Here is a 22,909-nt window from a genome sequence, read left to right on the forward strand (position 1 = left end):
CACTCTCAATGGAATGTCTTGACATATTCAAAGGACCTAACCATTACACAACTATGATGCCTCAGGTCAAAGTTTACTTTGCTTATTGCAACTTATGAGTTTTTACATGGCATATATGTTTGAACTCTCTTTTGATCATAGTTTAGTGTACTCGATTACCCTTTTGAGCACCTATGTATTTGTCTGCATTCCTTGGATTCCCTTATTAGTTAGACACATGATACAATAAACAGTGATTAAAAGTAAGTTTTGCCTTTCATTAAACAAATAAGAGTTTAACATAATGAGTATTCCAAAAGCTATTACATCAATGAGTGGCTTTATAGGCATACTTCCAACAATGTTCTACTTGCACTCAAAGCCACAGTCCTTATATCTAATACCAATCTTTTTCATATGGCAGTCAAGTTAGACTTGAGACATTGGCTTCATTAGTGGATCTGCTACGTTATAGGTAGAGGCAACCTTGAGAAATAGTTCCAAACCACATAACACCCTCTTGATTAGATTGAGGCATTCACTCTACGAATTGAAACAATCTAGGCAAATGTGGTATAACCGTTTGAGTGGGTATCGGATTGGTCAAGGAGATGTGAATTACAAAATATATCTTTGTGTGTTTATAAATGATAGGAGCATATTTAGGCAACTTAGTTGGCTTGTTCTTGTGCATTTACGTTGTTATTTCTTAGTTCTTTAAGTCTTTTAAGTTATTTTCGTATGTTTTCAGGTTCTAAGGGCTAAAGGAGCAAAGAAGTGCATTTTGGAGCCTTTTGGAGCACTTTTGGGCTAAGGATGGATAGCTTATGCTTGGAGCCAAAGTGTTGGACAAAATTGAAGGCCTTGTATGCACTTTAGGACATAAAACAAAGGGCCTAGCCCATTCATACACAGCCTTGCCGTGCACATTCCCTTGCATTTCCAGCTTTCCCACTTCATCATTCAACCACATGCTCTCCCATTCATTCACTCTTTAATCATTCCATTCATGCACCCTTTAATCATTCACTCCCTAGCTGTTTTTCCATTCATTAACTCTCATTATTTCAGCCACCATGACATTATTCATTCATCACCCACATGCACTCTTAATCATTCAGCCATTCACCCCTTTCTCCACACCTTGCCGTGCATTCCCCTTGCATTTCCAGCTTTCCCACTTCATCATTGCAGCCACCAATCACCCTAGCTGTCACTCACATGCTTTCCCATTCTATAATTAACCCACATGCTTTCCCATTTCATATTGCAGCCACATTCATCACCAATTCCAGCACCATCCCATCATTGTCGTGCACTCTCATCCCATTTCCAGCTTTCCCCCTTCATAAAACAATCAGCCACATTTCCACATGCATTCCCTCTTTAATCATTCCCTCATAGCTGTCATTCACATGCTCTCCCATCCATTCTCTCCCTATAAAAACCATACACACTTCACACCAAAGGGGGCCTTGCCATACATTCACCCACCATTCCAGAAATTCAATCTTCTCCCATCCTTGCCGTGCCTTCATTCCACATTCCAGCATATATACAAACCTTCCTTCACCATTACACTACCCTACCATCACACATCCATTCCTCCATACACCTAAGGCCCTAAACCTTTCCTTAGACCTTGTGCCACAACAAAGAGGAGGAGAAGAGGCCTAAACGTTCATACAATTCAAGTTTGAGTTGTTGGAATTTTTAGGTGTTTCCTCTCCTTGATTTCAATGGTTAAATTTACTTATCTTTGTCTTGTACGTATGAGGAACTAAACCCCCCCTTGGCTAGGGGGGATTCGAAATACATGTTTATGCTTGCGATATGATTTGATTACTTCTAATTGCGTTTCATAAGTTGTGAATTCAATTTACTTATCTATGTGAATTACATTGATTTGTGTATGTTGGTTGAGAGTGCACGCTTAATTATCATGCATAAATTGGATGCTAGGATATAAGGAAATTTCACCTAATCGTTATGGAATTATATTCACAAGTAGTAAAGGTTGATGATCTCAATCGCGTTAAGTAAATTCTTGGCATAAGTTTCATGCAATCATAGTAACAAGTGCTTCGTCAATGCTTATGGTTTTTAAAGAACTTAATGATTCTTGCTTGTATCTCTATTATGCAATCATGTAGGGGACTTGTGGGGAATGTTTTGGGTTGTCGTATGCAATCATCCAATTCAATAACGTTAGGAAAATCTGAGGGTTAACTAGTGCAATTCACGGTTAATCTGGGGCGTTGAGAATCATGGTTTATTGAAAAGCAATTGGAAATCGTTTTATATGCAAGTATAACATGTGTGGAGATGAACCCCTTAGCTAGCTTCCCATCCATTCAATTCTATCACAATTTGTCTTACAATTTATTTTAAAGTTTTAAGTCACTTGTTTTCTTTTAGATTCGTCCAAAATCAAAACCCCCCTTCTTATTTGTTCCAAATCTGTCCAAAAGAGTCCTTTTGAGTCTTTAGAGTCAAAACTAAGTGTATTTCCGTCCAAATTAAGTCCTAGAGTCTAAATTGAGTCTTTTTGGTTGTTTTTGGTTGTTTTGAGTCTTTAAAGTTTGTTTTGAGTCATATAAGTTAGTAAGAGTCTCGTGAGTCTATTTAAAGTGTTTTAAAACATATTTTTACATCTTTGAGTCAATTTTTATTAGATTAGCACCCCTAGTTAATCCCCGGTTAGAACGATCCCTACTTACATCATTACTACAATTGTCACAAATAGGGTTTAATTTGTGTGTCACATTCGTTTCGCATCAATAAAAAAGTCACATTTCAGACCTGTGATAGTAGCAGTTTATGTTAATGACATGAATCTTATTGGGATTATCGAAGAGCTTGAGAAAAACATTTATGGGTTTAGTGATTTCTTTGACAACCTTGCTAGGATCTCTAGATCGAATAATTGGTCCTCGTATTCCATCTTTTTACTTTTCTTATAAAAAGTTTTGACCTACACCCTGTGCAAAGATGTATGCTTTATACAAGTAGTGGAGTCATGTGTACTCATGGGATGACCTTTTTTTTTAGTAATGAAAAATTTTCATTGCATCCAAATCAATCAAGATCTAAGTAGTTGTTCAGTAAACTATTATGCTTCTTGCCCCAACGCATCTATCCGATTGAAGCCGACCATTGAACCTCCAAAAACAAGACAAGGTGCTTCTGCCTTCTCTTCTCAATGGGAGGAATCACCCTGATAAGAGCATTTTTAGCGGCATCACGGGATACGCTCTAAAAAAGGTCAAGGATAAACTTGTATGGTACAAGCAGTCCTATCACCTAAAGTCAAAATTTGAGATGAAAGATCTTGGAAATAATCGAGTGTCTTGGCCTTGAGATCAAGCATCATTCTAATGGTAATTTGGTACAGTATTAGAACTACACCTAAAAGGTGTTGGGTTGTTTTAATCAGGATATGCAAAGCCTTCAAGCACTCATATTGTCGTTTGAATGCTGGATGCAAAACGAGACATTTTCCATCATAAATAAGATAAGGAAGAGGGTTTGGAGTTTGAAGCTCCATATATGACTTGTCACATCCCTGCCCCGGGGGGGACCACTTCCCGGGCCCGTCTCCACCGCCGTAACACGAAATTGTCCTCTTTGGGCCCCGACCACGCCCTCACAGTTTTGTTTCTGGGAACTCACATGAGAACTTCCCAGTGGGTCACCCATCCTGGGAATGCTCTCGCACCTTACTCGCTTAACTTCAGAGTTCCCATGGAACCCGAAGCCAGTGAGCTCCCAAAAGGCCTTGTGCAAGGTAGGGATGGGAATATACATATACGGATCACTCCCCTGGGTGATGTGGGATGTCACAATCCACCCCCCTTAGGGGCCCGACGTCCTTGTCGGCACACCACGGCCAAGGTTAGGCTCTAATACCAAATGTCACATCCCGGCCTGGGATGTGGTTGGGGCCCCGGGCCGGGATGTGACATGATTGATGCTTTATTGTACAAAACTTAATGCAATTCACTGTTAATTATTTGGTAAGATACAACAACGCGCCAATAAGCCAACACTGGAATGGGATTAAGAAATCCTTTGTTACCCTAAAGATAATATTAGATTTAGGCTTATTCTATCTTTATGAATTGCAGACTAAATCATACCACTTTGGTCTTTAAAATGATATTTTGCCTTGTTGGTTATGCTAAAACAGGTTATTTATCTGACCCACACAAGCCACATAGTCAAATGGGTTATTTCTTTACCGTTACAGACACCGCAATATCGTGGAGTTCAAACAAACAGAACTTAGTTAAGACTTTTTCGAACAATCCTAAAATTATTGCCTTTCAGGAAGTTACAAGTGAATGCTTTTGGATCAAAGTAGTTATTGAGCATATTCAAAGCATTTGCAAACTTTCTTCCGTCGTTGATATCCTAACAACGATTTATAAAGATAACACTACTTGTAATGACCAAATCAATAAAGGATACAGCAAAGGAGATGACAAAAAACATATTGCGCCGAAATTATTTATCTTACATCAGTAGCAAGTGCATCAGATGATTTAAGTGAAGCAGATCCAATCCCAATGCAACCTTGTTGACCTCTTCACGCAATCACTGCCAAAGTCTACTTTTCAAAAGTTTGTTCAAGGAGTTGGTATGCATAAATTGTCTGATTTGCAATGTTTGAAGTTCTCATTTGGGATTTGTCAAACTCAGGAGAATATCCTAAAGTATACTCATTTTACCTTAATGTTCTCTTTTACCAACAATCAAGGTTTCAGTTTTTGTTGCCTGTCAAGGTTTTCATAAGGCATGATGTGGTATATTCTAATACACAAATTAAACCCTCTTATTGACAATTGTAGTAAAGTTGTAAGTAAGGATCGTTCTAGGCCAGGGATTAGGAGGGATTGCTAATCTACTCTAAACTGACTTAAAAATACAAAACTAAACTTAAAAACAGAAAACTAGGCTTGAAAACACTTAACTAGACTCAAAGAATTCAAAACAGCACAAAACAATTAAATACACTCAAAACAGCAACTAAAGAGTGATTTGGACAAAAATTACTTTTAACTTGACTTAAAACACTTAAAAACACAAGTTTGGATAGATTCTAACTAATTTGACGCAACAAAGTAAAGGGGATTGGGTTTTTTTTGAATTTAAAGTAAAAACAAGTAGATTAAAGACTCTTAAACAACTTTGGACGAAATTGGGTGAAATACGGGTGAATGGCTTGCTAGAAGGTTCATCTCCACACATGACACATATGCATACAAATTGATTTCCAGTTATTATTCGTATAAACCATGAATGACAGTGCCCCAAATTAACTGTGAACTGCACAAATGAACTCTCAGATTTTCCTAATTTCATTGAATTGGATGGACAACGCATCGGTAACCAAATTATTCTTCAATAGTTCCCTACATGAATAACATAATAGAGATACAATGAAAGATCATTAAGCTTTGTGAAAATCATAAGCATTGACATGACATTCGTAACTATGAATTGCATGATACTTCTGCCATGGATTTACTTAACATGATTATGACTAGCAACATCCATTACTTATAAATATAAGTTCATAACGATTAGGTGAAATTTCCTTATATTCTAGCATCAAATTCATGCATGCAAACTAAGTATGCATCCTTAATCAACATACTAGAATAAGTTATCACTCAAACAGATAAGTAAATCGCATTCATGTTTTACGAAACAATAACTGGAGGAAATCAACTCATATCACATATATGGTCATAGCCTTGAATCCACCTCTAGCTAAAAAGAAATTAGTTCCTCATGTTCGTAATTAAACAAAGACAATTAAATTTAAACATTGAAAACTAAGATAAAATACACCTAGAAATACTCCAACAATCCAACGTCTTGAATGGCAAGCACAGCTCCAAGTGGCTTCTTCTTCTCCTTCCTTGCACAGTTGTGGCACAATGGGGATTTTCTGAGTTTATGGCTCTTGTGTGTGGTGCAAATTATGGTGTGAATGTATAGGATGTGGTGCTGGAATTATGATGAGAGATGGGGTATTTATAGGCTAGGGTTCACACAATTTCTGAAAGGAAAAGGATTGCACAATCCTTGGGGGAAAAGGTTAGGGTTACATGACAGAGATCAAGGGGGAAAAGGATTCAAAACCTGCAGTAGGGAATAGGCCTTCTAGAAAGGGTATTATGGCAGATTTCTAGAAGGAAAGGGATGAAAAGTGCGGCACCAATGTAGGAGAAGGATAGGGCCTCTAAAAACCTGATATTTAGGTGTTCTAATGTCAGTTGGATGTCCTCCTTGCAGTAGGAATTAAGGTAGCAAAAGATTAGGATAGGATAAGACAAGATAAGGTTGGATAAGGTTTGGATAAGATAAGGTAATTTGGATAATGTTCCATGTTTCTTGCTCTTTCCTTATCTTCTTTGTCTTGAATTTGTTTCTCATTTGTAGCATGTTCTTAGCCTCTTTTGACTTCAAATTCGTCCATCCACCTTGCCCTATATGCAAGATATCCATTTCAGCCCAAAATTGCACTAAAATGCACCAAAATGCACTTTCTTGCCTCTTTTGCCATTTAAACCTACAAACACACGAAAATAGCTTAAATCACTATAATAAATAGAAACTAACTATATAAATGCAAGAAAACAAGCTAACTAAGTCGCATAAATATGCTCCTATCAAGGCACTTACCCTGGGTTTGTCATATCCTTGTGTGCGTTTTCTTACGTCCCAACGATGTTAGTTTTGACTTGTTTCATTGACTCACTTTTCTCTTTAGACTATGGATTTTTTGTTGCACCTTGGATTTTACCATAGTAAGGTTTTGTGAGGTTAACTTTTATATGCATTTTCCATGTTTGAGGTTCGCATTCGCTTTGTGCCGACTAGACGAGATAACATCAACTGCTTCTACATCATCCCTGAAGATTTGATATGTCATTTACTTTAGTATTTTACACGCTCAAGGGGGAGTGTTGTAGTTAAAATTATAGCACACAAGTGATTGTGTAAATCCTAATAGATTGTGTTTAGGTTTCCTATGCAATAATGTAATCTGGAAGATCCTAGGTTTTCTTACTTGTAGGGTAAGTAAGCCCATTATGTCTACAATAAATGAAAACACAGAGCAAGAGGAAATAACACACACATAATTTTCCATCTCTCTTTTCTCTCTTTTCGACCACACCACTCTCTCTCCTTTTCAATTAAATTTAGGCCTCCAACACTTTTAGCTTTTGGTTCACAATTTTTTTGTTGTTCTTTCATGAAAACATAAAACAGTTACCAAGCAAGTTGTTAGTTTTTCAAATTCTAAAAGAAAAAAAAAATGGTTATCAAATGGCCCCAAAATCAAGCCAAATTTTGAAAACTCATAACGTAGCTTTCAATTTTTTGTTTTTTGTTTTCATATTTTTCAAAACAGTTACCAAATAAGTTTTTAGTTAAAAAAAAAAGTAAAAACAAGAATTAAAATTTGAAAACGAAATGATTATATCAAACAACCCATAAGCCTCGTAAGCTTGTTGAGACCAAATGACATCCATCTACCTAGCTTTTAACAAGATACTGGTTGCAATACACAATAGTGAACATGCAGTTAAGCAATTAGCGATTGCCACTAACATTCTAGCTACAGTTGATTTCAAACACATAAATGTACTCAAAGCAGTAATGCACCATTTAGTACTGCGGTGTAGTGGTATTCCTCTTCACTTGTAAGTGAGAGGTCTTAGATTCGATTATTAGCAAAAGCGAATTTGAACCACATTATTGCTAACCCATTGTGAGGCTAAACTTACCCCTTCACCCTTAGAGCAGTTCCATTGTGGGTTAATCCCTTCATGCTCCCTCCTCTCCCCCCCCCCCCCAGCAACCGCCCAAAAAAGGGCCTCAGTGTATCAAGTTCACTAGGCTTCGGGGGATCCCAATTTCTCTCCTAGGCAAAAATCGACAGGCCTAGCGCCTACCTTATGTTATACAATGATGACGTCACAATGACATTAGCAAAAATTAAAAATACAATAAAAATATTAATACATTACCATGTTCTTATATTTTTTTTGTAATACGAATTGTCTAGGCTATTCAGGGGTGTAAATACACTTGAGCAGTTACCGTTCACTATAGGCAATTACTGTTCACTAAGGGGATTGTGTTGCCTATAGCCCAAGGGGCCTTACTACATTGAAAATGCTCTTAGAGTAGATAATATCGTTTGTTAAATAAAAAAAAATTAAAAAAAAAAGGACAAACAAACAAAACAAAACAAAAACAAGCGGCAATGCTGTTGAAGACAACACAAATCAGTAAAGTAAAAATCTGATGTCCATCGGGTTGCACCACTGAAAAAGAGTAACCATGAAAAACAACCAAACATAAACAACAACAGCAATGCACAAAGGGAGAACAATCATGAATCAATAGGGCTTCCCAACCAAAGCAACCCACCAAACCAGCAAAAGCAGGAGCCTGGACAACAAGAAAGACACTGGGAAGCCACCAGGAATAGCACACACCAGAATACCATGTGATCACAAATCGAGGGAGATTCCACTTCCAAAAAATGTTCAAAGATTAGCAAGATGAAACAGCTTGAAGCTGTAAATGATGAAATATAATTAGTTGGGAAATATAACTTTATACTGCCTACTGTGAATCATATACAAGAACCACTTAAATCAAACTATAGAAGTTTGCAAATGAAACATATATATATATATATATGTATGTATATGTATATGTATATGTATATTTATATATATATATATGTGTATATTTATATAAATGAAACGTACATATATATATGTATATATATAAATGAAACATATATATATATATGATGTGACAGCCCGTCCCGAAATATTTTTAATGATGGCGTGGAATGACGATTTTACCCTTGGACGTTGTGTAGTGTCGTGTGGTTTTACTTTCGTTGTGGACCAAATAAGTTTAGTCCAACTTGTTTGGACCCAATTAGAACTAAAAGACTTAAGCTTTTGTTTTGGTTGGTTGTTTTGTTGCCAACTAGGACCACACACACACACCCAAACAATCTCGTTGACCCTTTTTTCTCTCTCTCCCTCTCGATCGTTTTCATCCGTCCGTACAACCTGTATGGACAACTCTTAATCTAGCTTTCCATTTACAGATCAAGCTTGTGGACACCATCATCACCTTCCTTGTAACTATATGATCTCATCTATACCAATTTTAGGACGTGAGGACTTCATTTTCCCGAGAAACCAAGAACCCCATTTTGGTGCACTGTTCATGCAATCTTGATCGCGAACTTTTTAGAAGCTTTTAAGCTTCTAGGGAGCTTTAGAACGTCTTCACGAAGCTCGGGGAGTAATTTTGAAGTGATTTGGACGTCGGGAAGCCCAGGTTTAGTGAGTTACAGGTTTGGTCGGAATATCAAAGGTTTTTCCGGCGAGTTTTGTTTGGATTTAAGTCCCAAAAGTGGTAAGGTTTTGTTCTACTCGTCGTAAGCTTCATTTTGGTACAAATTTCATGGATTTTGGTTTAGAAACGAAGAAGATATAACGATTAGAAGTTTTTCCAGTTTTCAGCGACGCAGACGGTGGCCGGCGGCAGCTTCGGCGAGGATCACCGGAGAAAACGAAGAATATTCAGTCAACTTTGACGGAATATACTAACGGCGTTAGGTATATATAACGGTATATTCCATTTTTGGACAAAATATTCCCTAACACCGTTAGGGTTTCCGTATGTGTGCCAGGCACGTGCCAAAGCGTGGCTGGCGTGTCTGGCCGTGCCTTGGCCGACGTGTGAGTGGTTAGAAAATTTTTCTAAAAATATGGGGATGTTCGTGTAGTTGACTAGATCACGTTGGTATATTCAAACACCCCATTTGAGTATTGTATGCGAAGTTATTACCTAGTTTTGGTTGTGCATTAAATTAACGTTTGTATAGTTGTTTCGCATATAGGTGAGACCTATCCTGAGGACGAGCACAGTCACTTGAGGCTCGGGGGCTACGACCCTCCCACATATGAGTGAGTGGGCTTTTGGTTTTCTGTATATACCTATATACTTGAGATTTTTCCCAAAAAATGAAATTGAATGATTATATGTTTTGAAATGCCATGCAAAGTATCTACCTATTTTATTTATGCATTAGTCGTTGCACATATTTATGATTGGTGCTGCAGACACACAAGTAAGTGCCAGGTAAGTTTATAGATTATGGTTGTGAATTGTTGATTATGTGAGATGGGTTGAGAGCTCATAAACCTGCACCCCGATGTTAGTGCTCCCGCCCAGAGTTAGGGCACAGTCCTTCACGTGATGTTCACCTCCCACACCATACGCTCACCTTGGATCCAAGTTAGGTGCACAGTCATATCGTACAGACCACGTTAGGTGGTTCTGACTCATAGGTGACCCGCAATTATTCGCACATTCTTCACGTGATCGTAGTACTTGAGCATATTTATTTACACCCAGTCCTATCGTACAGACCACTTTAGGTGGTTCCGACTCATGTGCAAGTATAGTTGTTGAGATGTGGATTTAAGCTTTAGATTCAGCTGTACAGGTCACGTTAGGTGACTCCGGCTGACATATCATTTGCATTGACTTATATCACCTGGCTTACTTATATTTTATGCTGAGATATTCGATATGGCATATTTGTGAATGTTGTTATTCTGAGCATGGTTGTGGTTTAGATATATATATATATATATATATATATATGTATATATATATATATATATATTCTATTTTCTAGGAAATTATACAGGTTTTATGGCGAGGGGTTAGAACTTTTGAGAAATGAAATGATTTTGAAAAGTTTTGTTTTTGCCCACTCACACTTTCTGTTTTGCGCCCCTCCAGGTTTTAGGTAGAAGTGCTTTGGTGGCTCATGAGGATCTTGACGGTGGTTCTGACAGAACAACACAAATGTAGGATCACCTTTGGGTGTTGTATAATTAGTTTTCATCCTGCTGGACTGACTTAGGCCACTTATGCTCTGATTGTGTTTATCACACTTAATCTTACACTTGTTCTTAGCTAGTACTGCTAGTAGTTTGGTTTTTTTTATTTATTCACATTTCTATAATTATTATTGCTTCCACACTGTGCACATGGCTACGTCACCCTCACATGACGGCCAACACGCCTTGATTTCGGTCGGAGTGTGTCATATGAAACATACATATATAGTACATAAATACATATATATATGTATATATATGAAACATATACATACATACATACATACATACATACATATATATATAACTTTATATTTTCCTAAAGCACACGGGATGACTAATAAAGTTAAAGTATACCTGATGTCGACTTGCAATCAAAAAGTCACAAGAGAATTTTCAAAAATGCCTTCCAAGTCTTCCTCCTCATCTCCACAGCTGAAGCAGTCATCTTCCAACTCTTCATTGCCTACATTATCATCATCATCATCTGATTCTTTCATCACTACCACCGGAGAACCAATCTCTTCACCAATCATTTCTCTTTTAGCAGTATCTTCGTGGACCAATACCTCCATAGATGTTGAGATATTCTTTGGCATTACAAGGTGTGCACCGAAGCTTTTTAACACTTGAAAGGAAGTTGAAAACTAACTCGACACTGTGAAGGTGGCTGTGGACATGTAGACTCGTCAAGCTCCTTCATCATTTCACAGAATGGAATGTGGTACAACCAAACATGATCTGACTCAAATATTGTTAAACCAAAATCAGACTTAATTGTGTGAATGCGTTTCTCATTGACGTAGAATTCAGCTATAAAGTAAGGAGAACTTTTAAAGTTGCTGTAGTAAGGATAAGGTTCATCTTGTGGTTTTTCAACAGCAGCAAAGAGAGCCAATCCTTTGTTCTCCCATTTGAAATTTTCAGGAATTTCAAAATAAAATTCACAATATCATCCAAGCTCCTCCAAATCCTTATGACAGCTGAACCACTTTGGAATTTCATTTCCTGGAAATACGACCTGGAATTTAGATTGTTGAGAAGACATCAGAAGGAAATCAGAGAAGGCGGAAGCCTGATCATTCACTGAACTATTTTTCATCTTTTCCCCATTACGAGCCAAATTGTCAAACAGTCCCCGGCAATTGGACAAGTCAATCCAAGAAATCATCTGTAACTCTTTAGATTCCATTATGTTTGACAATTTCGAAAACCTTTCCAATGATACGCAACCACTCGCATCTAGCCACCCTACTTTTGGTGGAAGTTCTGGAATTTCCTCAAGCCTTTTGCAGCCATGCAAGTCAAGTATCCTGAAGCTAATATATGTGGTAATGCTTACCGAAAAAGTAACAAAATTACTTCCTGATAGATCAAGTCTGAATAAGGTAGACACACTGTCAAGAGTACCAAGGAAATTAATTTCTGATAAATTGCCTCCTTTGATATCAAACTCCTCCAGTTTTGGAAGCAATAAAGAGCCACAGTTGTCAAGTGAACTGTTTGAGTTCGTTGGAAGCAGCAAAGGACCAGGTTCTGCACTCGATGATAATTCAAATGTCGCCTTACTTGGAAATGTGACTAGATTTGGGCATCCATGAAAATAAACAACCTTTAGATGCTGCAACTCATAAATACTGAATGGCAGAGTAGTAAGGTTTTCACATCCGAGTAAAAGTAAAGTTTGAAGACCAGTGAGATATCCTATTGACGAAGGCAATTCTTTGATGGCAGTGCGAGATACATCCATCCATGTTAAAGATCCCATCTTTCCAGCAATTTCAGGGAAATGCTCAAGCTTGCCACAATCACCAAGGTATATAGACTCGATAAAGGGACACCTCATCATTAGATATTTTTATGTTTTAACAGCTGTAATTTGGTTGTAACTAATTCCTGTTATTAGATGTTAATCTAGTGGTCATTAGTCACTAAGTTTATTTAGCAAAGTGTATATATACTCAGTTGTAATTTCTTTCTCATTAAGAAAACAAATATACAGAAAGTATTCTTTCTATCTTGGTATCATTCGCCTCTCTGCTTCACCGCCTTTCGATCCTCCTTTCTTTGCGGTTCGTTCTTCTTGATCTCAAGCTTCTTCTTCTCAACAATGGCGTCGGCCTCATCGTCGCCTTCCCCTCCTGAAATTGTTCCTCCAAATCCTGCATCGACTGAATTCGTCGCCCCCAATTTCTCTGCGATGAACCCTAATTTTTCTAATTCGTCGATTGCATCAATCACAATCCAGAATATTAGTTGTATGGTGCCTATGAAGCTGAAGCGTGACAATTACTTAGTTTGGAAGGCTCTATTTGCTCCAATTTTCAGGCGTTATAAGCTCACCGGTATTGTTGACGGTTCCGAGCTCTCTCCACCACCTTATCTTCTTGATCAGAATGGTCGTCCTACTGGAAACCCTAATCCTGCCTATGAAGCTTGGTATGAGAAGGATCAAAACATTCTTATTTGGCTTAACTCTACTCTCTCTGAAGAAATCATTTCGTTTACTGTCGGTGTAACTTCGTCTCATGATCTTTGGCTTAATCTTGAAAATCGATTTGGGGGCGTCTCTGCTGCTCATATTCACCAACTCCGCTCTCGTCTCCATGCTATACACAAAGGTGATTCTTCGATTTCTGAGTATCTGCAGCGCATCAAAGGTATTTCTGATGCTCTAATGGCGGCTGGTTCTCCAGTCTCTGATCAGGATCTTATTGCTGTCACTCTCAATGGTTTATCTGATGACTATGAATCGTTTATTGACTCTATTATGTTGCGCATCTCTTCTACTACTTTAGATGAACTGCATGGTTTATTAATAAACAAGGAATTATTCATGAATCGCAAAAAGAAAGGCGCTGTCTCTTCCGCTCAAGAACCTTTTCAGGCCTTTGTAGCTCAGTCTCAGGGTCCTCTTCTTCCTACACCACCATACTCTTCTTTTCCTCAAGCCTATGCTGCACATGTCAATGCTCTTCCCAGGTTTCAGAACAATCGTGGCAATGGCAAAGGGGTCTCTCAGCGCCACAATTGTGGTAACTACTCCAAGAACTTTACTCAGTTTCGTGGTAACTTTCATAACTCTGGAAATGGTTCTGGTTCTTTTCGACATAATTCTGGTGGAAATCTCTATAACTCTGGTGGTTTCAATCGCAATAATAACAACAACTCTGGTTCTTATTTTGGGGGTAAAACTTCTTGTCAAATCTGTCACTCTCTTGAGCATGAAGCTATTGATTGCTATGAACGCATGAATCATGTGTATGCTGGCAAAATACCCCCTGCCAAATTGGCTGCTATGTGTGTTCACACAAATTCTAAAACTTCTTCTACGTGGCTCATTGATTCTGGAGCTACATCTCATATCACTAATGATATTGCTGCTCTTCATTCTCCTGTTCCCTACTCCGGCGAAAAGAAGGTTTACATTGGTGATGGACAAGGTATGTCCATTCATCATTCTGGTCCTTCTATGATTAAAACACCATCTGCTACATTTCGATTGAACAATGTTCTTCATGTTCCCAAGATGAAATTCAATCTTCTCTCTGCCTATCAGTTTTTAAAAGATAATTTTTGTGCATTGACCCTTGATTCTGATGGTTCTACAATCAAGGATCGCTCTATGGGGAGGAGTTTTTTCACGGACCGGTCAATGAAGGTTTCTATCCTCTTCAAGGCATTCCCTCCACTTCTGCACCATCAGCTTTTCTTAGCACTAAAGCTTCTCTTCCGACATGGCATAGGCGGCTTGGCCATCCTTCTATAGCAATGTTTAGGAAGATTTTAAATAAAGCTCAACTTGCTCATAGTGGTAGCAATTCTGTTAGCTTCTTTTGTACTGATTGTGCCATTGGTAAAAATCACAAATTACCTTTTTCTTCCAGTACTAGTAGTGCTTCTGCAAGTCTTGAACTGATTCATTGTGCTGTTTGGGGTCCAGCTCCCGTTGTCTCTGTCAGTGGTTACAAGTATTATGTTCTCTTTGTTGATGAGTTCACTAAATACACATGGCTGTTTCCATTGAAGGCAAAATCTGAACTGTTTTCTGTATTTGTCAGTTTCAAGGCTTATGTTAAAAACTTGGTTGGAAATCGAATAAAAATTTTCAGATCTGACTCTGGAGGAGAATTTACTAGTTCTGCTTTTAATTCTTTTCTTGCTACTCATGGTATTTGTCATCAATATAGCTGTCCACACACTCCCGAGCGAAATGGGTGTGTTGAGCATAAACATCGACATCTCACAGAAACTGCTCAAACTCTTCTAGTTGCTTCGAGTGTACCTCACAAATACTGGGTAGAAGCTTTCAGCACAGCCTTGTATCTTATTAATCGGTTACCCTTATCAAATCTGGTCACCTCTCCTTGGGAACTACTCTTCAAAAAGGCTCCAGATTATTCCAAGCTAAAAATTTTTGGTTATAGCTGTTATCCCTGGCTTAAACCATATGTTTCTTCCAAACTTGATGGCAAGAGTACCCAATGTGCCTTTCTCGGCTATAGTTTGCAACACAAGGGTTACAGGTGCTTGGACATTCAAACTCATCGGGTGTACATATCAAGACATGTTCTTTTTTATGAGGATCATTTTCCTTTCAAAAGCTCATCACAGTCACAGGACCCTGTCTCATTGGGATCTGCCTCCAACTCTTCTTCCTCATTTACTCTTCCCTTTCCTTATTGGGATAAGCCTCACCCATCAATCTTGGATAGCACTGCTCCCTTATCTAATGTAGCTCCGTCTTCACTACAATCACCTCCTCATACTTCTACTTCATCACCAGTACCCGTTGCATCTCCAGTACCTACTGCATCTCCAGTTCCAGTTTCCCCTTCAGTTCCTGTTGCATCTTCAGTCCCTGTTCCATCCTCAATCACTGTTGCTTCTTCTCCCCCTATTGTTCCTACAAACACACATCCTATGCTAACAAGGTCCAAGGCTGGGATCTTTAAACCCAAGATTTTAACTGCTACCAAGCATCCTATTGACACCAGCACCTTTGTCCCTACTACTTATGCTTAAGCTTCCAAATATGAGCATTGGAGACAAGCAATGTTTGAAGAGTTTCAAGCCTTGCAAAGTACTGGTACGTGGACTTTAGTTCCTTCATCTCCAAATCAGAATATTGTCGGGTGTAAATGGGTGTTCCGAATTAAGAGAAAACCTGATGGTACCATTGATAGGTACAAAGCTCGTCTTGTAGCTAAGGGGTTTCATCAGCAAGAATGGGTTGATTTTCAGGAGACATTTAGTCCGGTTGCCAAGCCAGTTACAATTCGAATTTTGCTCACACTTGTTGTTCAACAAAACTGGTTTCTAAATCAATTAGATATCGGTAATGCCTTTCTTCATGGCAATCTCAAGGAAGCAGTCTTTATGTAGCAACCACCTGGATTTATTGATCCAACACAGTCATCCTTTGTTTGCAAACTTACCAAGTCTCTTTATGGTTTAAAACAGGCTCCCAGAGCCTGGTATGATAAACTTTTTCATGCTCTTAGCTCTCTTGGTTTTGCAAATTCCCAATCTGATTCCTCTCTCTTTGTTCAAACACAGCCCTCTCTGGTTATAGTCCTTGTGTATGTCGATGACATTCTCGTGACTGGTCCAAATGCTTCTCACTGTCAAGCCTTCATTCACAAATTGAGCAGTTTATTTCCTGTCAAGGATTTAGGTCCTCTTCATTTTTTCCTCGGGTTAGAAGTTCACAGAACCACAGCTAGCTTATTCTTGTCTCAAGGCAAGTATGCTCTTGATTTACTTGTTAAAACAAATATGGATGGTTGCAAACCATGTTCTACTCCTCTTGGATCAGTTAAATTGGATCACACTGGTCCTTTACTAACCAATCCCAAGGAGTACATATCCATTGTAGGTGCACTTCAGTATCTTACTTAGACACGACCAGATATCTCTTTTGCTGTAAACCAAGTGTGCCAATTTCTCCATTGTCCGAGAGAACCTCATCTTCAAGCAATAAAAAAATCTTGAGATTTCTTAAGGGTTCTATTACTCAAGGTCTGTGGTTCAAGCAAGGTCCCTTACATCTTACAGCCTATTCGGATGCTGATTGGGCTGGATGCCCCTTTGACAGACGATCCACCAGTGGTTATTGTGTGTATCTTGGTCCCAATCTGATTAGTTGGAGCGCAAAGAAGCAACACACAGTTGCTAGATCGTCCACAGAGGCTGAATATAGATCCCTTGCTCACACAACTATAGAGTTGACCTGGATCTGTAAAATTTTACAGGATGTCCTTTTTCTTCTTCGGCAGGTTCCTAAACTCTGGTGTGATAATGTTTCTACCATTTCTCTGGCTTCTAATCCCGTCTTCCATGCTCGCACAAAGCATGTGGAAATTGACTATCATTACATTAGAGAACTTGTTTTAGCAAATCTGATTCAGGTCTTTCGTATCAGTACCCATCATCAGATTGCTGACATTCATACCAAGGCACTGTCCAAGGCCAGATTCAAGCTACTGCAGTCCAAGCTTTCTCTCAGAGATCCTCCGCTTAGCTTGAGGGAGGGTAAAGGGACACCTCATCATTAGATATTTTTATGTTTTAACAGCTGTAATTTGGTTGTAACTAATTCCTGTTATTAGATGCTAATCTAGTGGTCATTAGTCACTAAGTTTATTTAGCAAAGTGTATACATACTCAGTTGTAATTTCTTTCTCATTAAGAAAACAAATATACAGAAAGTATTCTTTCTATCTCTCGAGACATTTCAAGTTAATACTTCTTGGAAATAATGTAAGGTTACAACATCCTTTAAGATTCAAGCGAATGAGCTTTTGAAGGAATCCAACCGAATGATCAACCTCAACCAAACTTGTACAGCCTTCGAGGTTCAAGATTTCTAAGTTCGGAATCCCAGAGAAGTTTGGGGTTTTTATTAGGAATATGCAGCTCTCCAGATTTATGGATTTTAGATTTTGTAACCTCTATCAGCCAAAAAAAGAGAGGAAAAAATACGATCAAATGATAATCTATTTAAGAAACTTAAACCATAATTAAAATAAAAAATAAAATAAAAAAAAGTAAGAAGATACCGTCAGATGAAAATAATTAAGTACCTTCAACCCCTCTCCCAGTTGCAACAAGCGGCTACGAGGCATATTGAAAATAACATTCAAGTTGGAGATTTTTCATCTTTGAGAAGCTTTTAGCACTCAAGCATATCTCATCATCTGGTTCAACCAAATTTACCATGATCCCTTTGATTTTGTTTGTTCCCTAGTATGTAAGCGCAATAGTCTTATTAACAAACAAGTTATGTACGATGTAGAAATAGTAACATAAAGTGATGCTCGTGAAATTAAATAAAATAATAATAGGTAAATATCTATAGCATACTTTACTTACCGTTTTTTCTGTTAAAACGCGGTAAACATCCTCGTGAAACCATAATCTGCTACGTTCACCAGGCTCATTTGGTGACTCTTGACGAACGATTTCTTTACCCATCTCTTCTAACAAGTCATGCATCCAAATATTATTTCCTTCAATATTTATCATAGCCTTGTCTATGAGTACTTCAATGCTGTACTTCGGGTTAAGGTCACAACTCTCTAGTGTTGGTATCACATTATTCTGATTTTTCCCTTTAAAGAAACATGCAATGAGAAGGAAAGCCTCTTTCACCGAATCTTCTAGTGCATTGTAACTTATTTTGAGAATTTCTTGAATGTCTTGGTTAGGAATTCTTTTGTAACCATCTAATGCAGCTTTCATTTGACCTGTACTTCTACCACAAAGATGTGAGCCTAAAACAATCAAAACTAATGGAAGGCCTTTAGCATAGTATACTACCGATTTTGCTAATTTTACATAATCATCATTTAAATGTCTAGTCCGTGTGAAGTCATTCCAACTGATGAAGAGGTCAAAAGCTTCATGACGATCTAACTCTTTGACCTTGTATATTAGCTTAATTTGATGAGCATTTAGCAAATGTTTATCTTTTGTTGTTATGATAATTCTACTTCTAGAATCAAACCAATTATACCCTCCAACTAACTTGTTTAGTTGGTCCAATTGATTGACATCGTCAAGAATTAGGAGAATCCTCTTATGACTCAACCTTTTCTTGATTAAATTGATTCCCTTATCGACATTGGTCAACTTTAATTCCTTCACCCCTAGAATTTCATAAAGAAGGTAATTTTGGAGTTTGACTAGGCCTCCATATTGCATTGATTATACCAAAAAGGTGAGGACGGGTTACTATTACTGTGCCTCGGCCCACAGGAGGCTGCCCAAGCAATGGCCGAAGTACATGAAGGAATTTGTGGAGCTCACCAATCAGGACGCAAAATACGCTGGTTGCTCCGACAACACGGTTACTTCTAGCCAAGTATATTAAAGGATTGCATCAAATACGCACAGGGATGCATACCGTGCCAGATTCATGGACCAGTGCAAAGAACCCCGGCCGAATTACTCCACTCAGTTTCTAAGCCATGGCCGTTCAGGGGATGGGCAATGGACGTAATCGGTAAAATCACACCATCGTCGGGGGCAGCAAAACACGCGTGGATAATAGTAGCAACCGATTACTTCACTAAGTGGGTTGAGGCAAAATCATACACCGAATTAACAGCCAAAGAAGTTTGCAATTTTGTAGAGGAAAATATTGTGACCAGATTCGGCGTACCAGAAACGATCATAACCGACAATGGCACAATCTTCACGGCCGACAGGTTTAGGGAATACACGGCAAGTCTGAATATCCGACTCGAGCAGTCTACGCCGTATTACCCACAAGCGAACGGGCAGGCCGAAGCAAGCAATAAGGTATTAATTGGCATTCTTGAAAAAATGGTAAGAGAGAGGCCTCGGATGTGGCATTTAAAGTTAAATGAAGCGTTATGGGCCTACCGAACTTCACCCTGGTCCGCCACCAGAACAACTCCCTACGCGTTAACTTACGGGGACGACGCTGTGTTACCAGTCGAGCTAAGTATAAACTCATTACGAGTGATCGAGCAGACTAGTTTCCTTAGTGCCGAATATAGTCAAGCTATGTGACAAGAGTTAGAAGACTTAGAAGAAATTCGGATCGACGCGTGTAATTTATTAATAGCACAAAAGAAAATTGTCGAGCGAGCTTATAATCAACGCATTAAACAAAAACCGTTCAGCGAGGGACACTTGGTTTGGCAGACTGTGTTGCCTGTAGGGATCAAAGACCCCAGGTTCAACAAATGGTCGCCGAATTGGGAAGGATCATTCATCGTCCACAAAGTTCTAGCCAAAGGGCCATATCATCTTAGAGATCGGATCGGTTTAATTCAAAAATTGCCGATTAATGGGAAATTTTTAAAGAAAAACTACCTAGTCACGTGGGAAATGCAAGAATGAATATCATTGTATTAAGCTCATAAAAAAACGAACTGATACATTCAAAAGGCTCCTAAAGATTCTAAGGGGTCGAAAGGAGGAAGGTCTCGAGAGCAGCCTTCAATTCCAGCCACCTTACTGATTGATGTTTTCCTTCTTCATGCTAGAATATGTTTAGTATAATGGCACAAGTAAGGGTGTCGAATCCACAGGGACTAATTGGACCTATATAATCACTTGTTTTGCAAGAACTCTTTACTAGAGAAATAAAACTAATCAATGTAGGCAGATTTGTTGTTGTACCTTGAAAGCATTAGGAAATGAAGTAAACACAAAATGAATGAATCAACAGCTAATAAAATGAGATAGTACCAATGGAGATGAAGCTAGGGATTCGATTTTACCATTGCTAACCCAAGGCCATGCTTGTTGAATCAGATTATACTCATCCATCTACCTATTTCTTGAGTTTGTTTCACTTAGATATGATCAACCATATGATGTGTGGATTTGATCAAATGTCTCTAATCATGAGCCTAATTGTGATGTGCAACTTTGGTTCCTAATCAAGAATATGTAGTGCACAAGAAACTTTCACAAAACCAAAGGGAACACTCGGCAGGATGTTTGCAAAACATTCCCTTCATTCATTCACATATCCACCAAGATTATGCATGATGTGTGCTTTAATCTTGGCTAAACAACCTGTGGTTAATTCAAATGATGATCAAGCATTAAAATCAACACACTAAGTCACAATTAAATCGGAGAATGAAACAAGAAATAGATAGATTAAATGAGAATTCTGAATTAACTACATGGCAATCTTGCAAGGCTACATCGAATCCCTAGAGAGAGATTAGTTACACTTCATGTTTACAAAAGGTTTGACATAAAAATATATAACATGAGTGAACATAGGATTAAGAAGAAAGAACCCTTGAAGCAAAACTGATGTCGAAATCCCTTAAGAGTTGCCTTCGGTGTTGGTGCTCCAAGTGTGTTGTAAATGAAGGTGGAGCGGCTAAGGTTGAATGGTTTCTGCGAATGGGAGAGTGTATGGAATGGAATGAAGCCGAGAAGAGATTGTGTAGAAATGGAAGGGGATTTGCGGCAAAGGGGAAGATTGGATGTGTTTGTGGTGTCTTGTGTATGAAAATGAGATGTTATTTTTGTGTATGAATGCATGGGTTTTTATAGGGGGAATGGGAGAATATGTGGGTGATTGTTTAAGAGTGAATGTGGTTGTTATGATTGAGAGTGCATGTGGATGAAATAATGATGGAAAAAGAGCTAGGTTGTTGGTGGAAAGGCAAGGGAAGTGCACGGCATTGAGTTGTTGTTGGTGTGTGAATGCATGTGTTGAATGATTAAAGTGCATGTGGGTGAATATGTGGCTGAAATGATGAAGTAGGAAGGTGGAAATGCATGTGTTGAATTGGTGGTGCAATGATGAAAGAGTAAGTGCATGTGTGTGTGAATGGTGGTGCAATGATGAAAGAGTAAGTGCATGTGTGTGTGAATGGTGGTAGCTAGGGTGAATTATGATGAATGCATGTGGAATAAAGATGGAGAAGGTGGTGTAATGATGAAGTGGAATGGCTGAAAATGAAAGGGGGAGTGCAAGGCACGGCAATGGGTGTTTCTTGATGGTTTTGGGGTTGTGATGCATGTGAATGCATGTGGCTAAGGGTTGTTGATTGGGCTAGAGGTTTTGCATGGCTCAAAGGATTGTTTGATTGGGCTAGGCCCTTTGTTTTATGTCCAAAGTGCATACAAGGCTTTCAAATTCGTCCAACACTTTGGCTCCAAGCATATGCTATCCATTCCAAGCCCAATTTTGCTCCAAAATGCTCCAAAATGCATCTTTTTGCTTCCTTAGCCATATGAACCTAAAAACACACGAAAATGGCTTAAACTACTAAAACAACTATGAATTAACAACATAGATGCACGAAAACAAGCTAAGTAAGTCGCCTAAATATGCTCCTATCAAATTCCCCCACACTTAGCTTTTGCTAGTCCTCGAGCAAAACAAAATAATAACAAATAAACAAAACGACACTAAACAAGTAAAACACAACCTAAACCTTCCAACAACCGTCTTAGGGATTTCCAATGCACATGACAAGTTAAAAATCATTATTCTCACAGATTTTAGCCATCTTTACACTTAAGTACATTCTTAATCATAGTCACCACATACTAGTTCACAATTAAGCAATTAAAACACATTTCAAATGTAGTAACATGCTTTAGAAAATTTACTCAATTCCTTACTAGAATGCACTCTATTTTCACACAGATTTTCTGACTACACACCCTACACTAGTTATATGTGAGAGATTGATGTAAACATGAAAGACTAGTATCTCACATATGTTATAACAAAGAAAGCATTTTCTGGATTTACGATAATGACATGAATATGATCTCATGAATGGAATGCTACTACTTAGAATGAGAACCAGTGATTCCATAAGCTCATATCAAATCCAAACTCCACATTATTGAACACATAACGATCAAGATAGAAGTCAAAGGGGTGTAACGGGGCTAGGGTATTGGTTAACAATGAAAGGTGAAGGATAAACAAACATTCTTAAAGCAATAGT

The 22,909-nt window shown here is 38.4% G+C and overlaps 2 protein-coding genes across 2 annotated transcripts; both read right to left on the reverse strand.

Moving 5' to 3' along the window:
• Positions 1-11,895: 11,895 nt before the first annotated feature.
• On the reverse strand, positions 11,896-12,789 carry LOC137728146 (TMV resistance protein N-like). The gene has a single exon (XM_068467022.1). It carries the CDS (start codon positions 12,787-12,789, stop codon positions 11,896-11,898), a length of 894 nt encoding a protein of 297 aa, XP_068323123.1.
• A 5,270-nt stretch (positions 12,790-18,059) lies between these two features.
• Positions 18,060-19,148, reverse strand: LOC137728147 (TMV resistance protein N-like). Its single transcript, XM_068467024.1, has 2 exons — positions 18,318-19,148; positions 18,060-18,188 (listed from the first exon to the last, which is right to left on the reverse strand). Exons 1-2 carry the CDS (start codon positions 19,146-19,148, stop codon positions 18,060-18,062), a joined length of 960 nt encoding a protein of 319 aa, XP_068323125.1.
• Between the last annotated feature and the right edge of the window lie 3,761 nt (positions 19,149-22,909).

The sequence above is a fragment of the Pyrus communis genome, chromosome 3 (genome assembly GCF_963583255.1).
Source record: "Pyrus communis chromosome 3, drPyrComm1.1, whole genome shotgun sequence".
In the NCBI taxonomy this organism is placed as follows: domain Eukaryota; kingdom Viridiplantae; phylum Streptophyta; class Magnoliopsida; order Rosales; family Rosaceae; genus Pyrus; species Pyrus communis.

Excerpts from the sequence above, each read along its gene's own strand:
- LOC137728146 (XM_068467022.1), bottom strand. The coding sequence starts at position 12,789 with ATGAGGTGTCCCTTTATCGAGTCTATATACCTTGGTGATTGTGGCAAG.
- LOC137728147 (XM_068467024.1), bottom strand. The coding sequence starts at position 19,148 with ATGCAATATGGAGGCCTAGTCAAACTCCAAAATTACCTTCTTTATGAA. Across the intron at positions 18,189-18,317 it reads GCGTTTTAACAGAAAAAACG|GGAACAAACAAAATCAAAGG; the intron begins GTAAGTAAAGTA and ends CTTACATACTAG.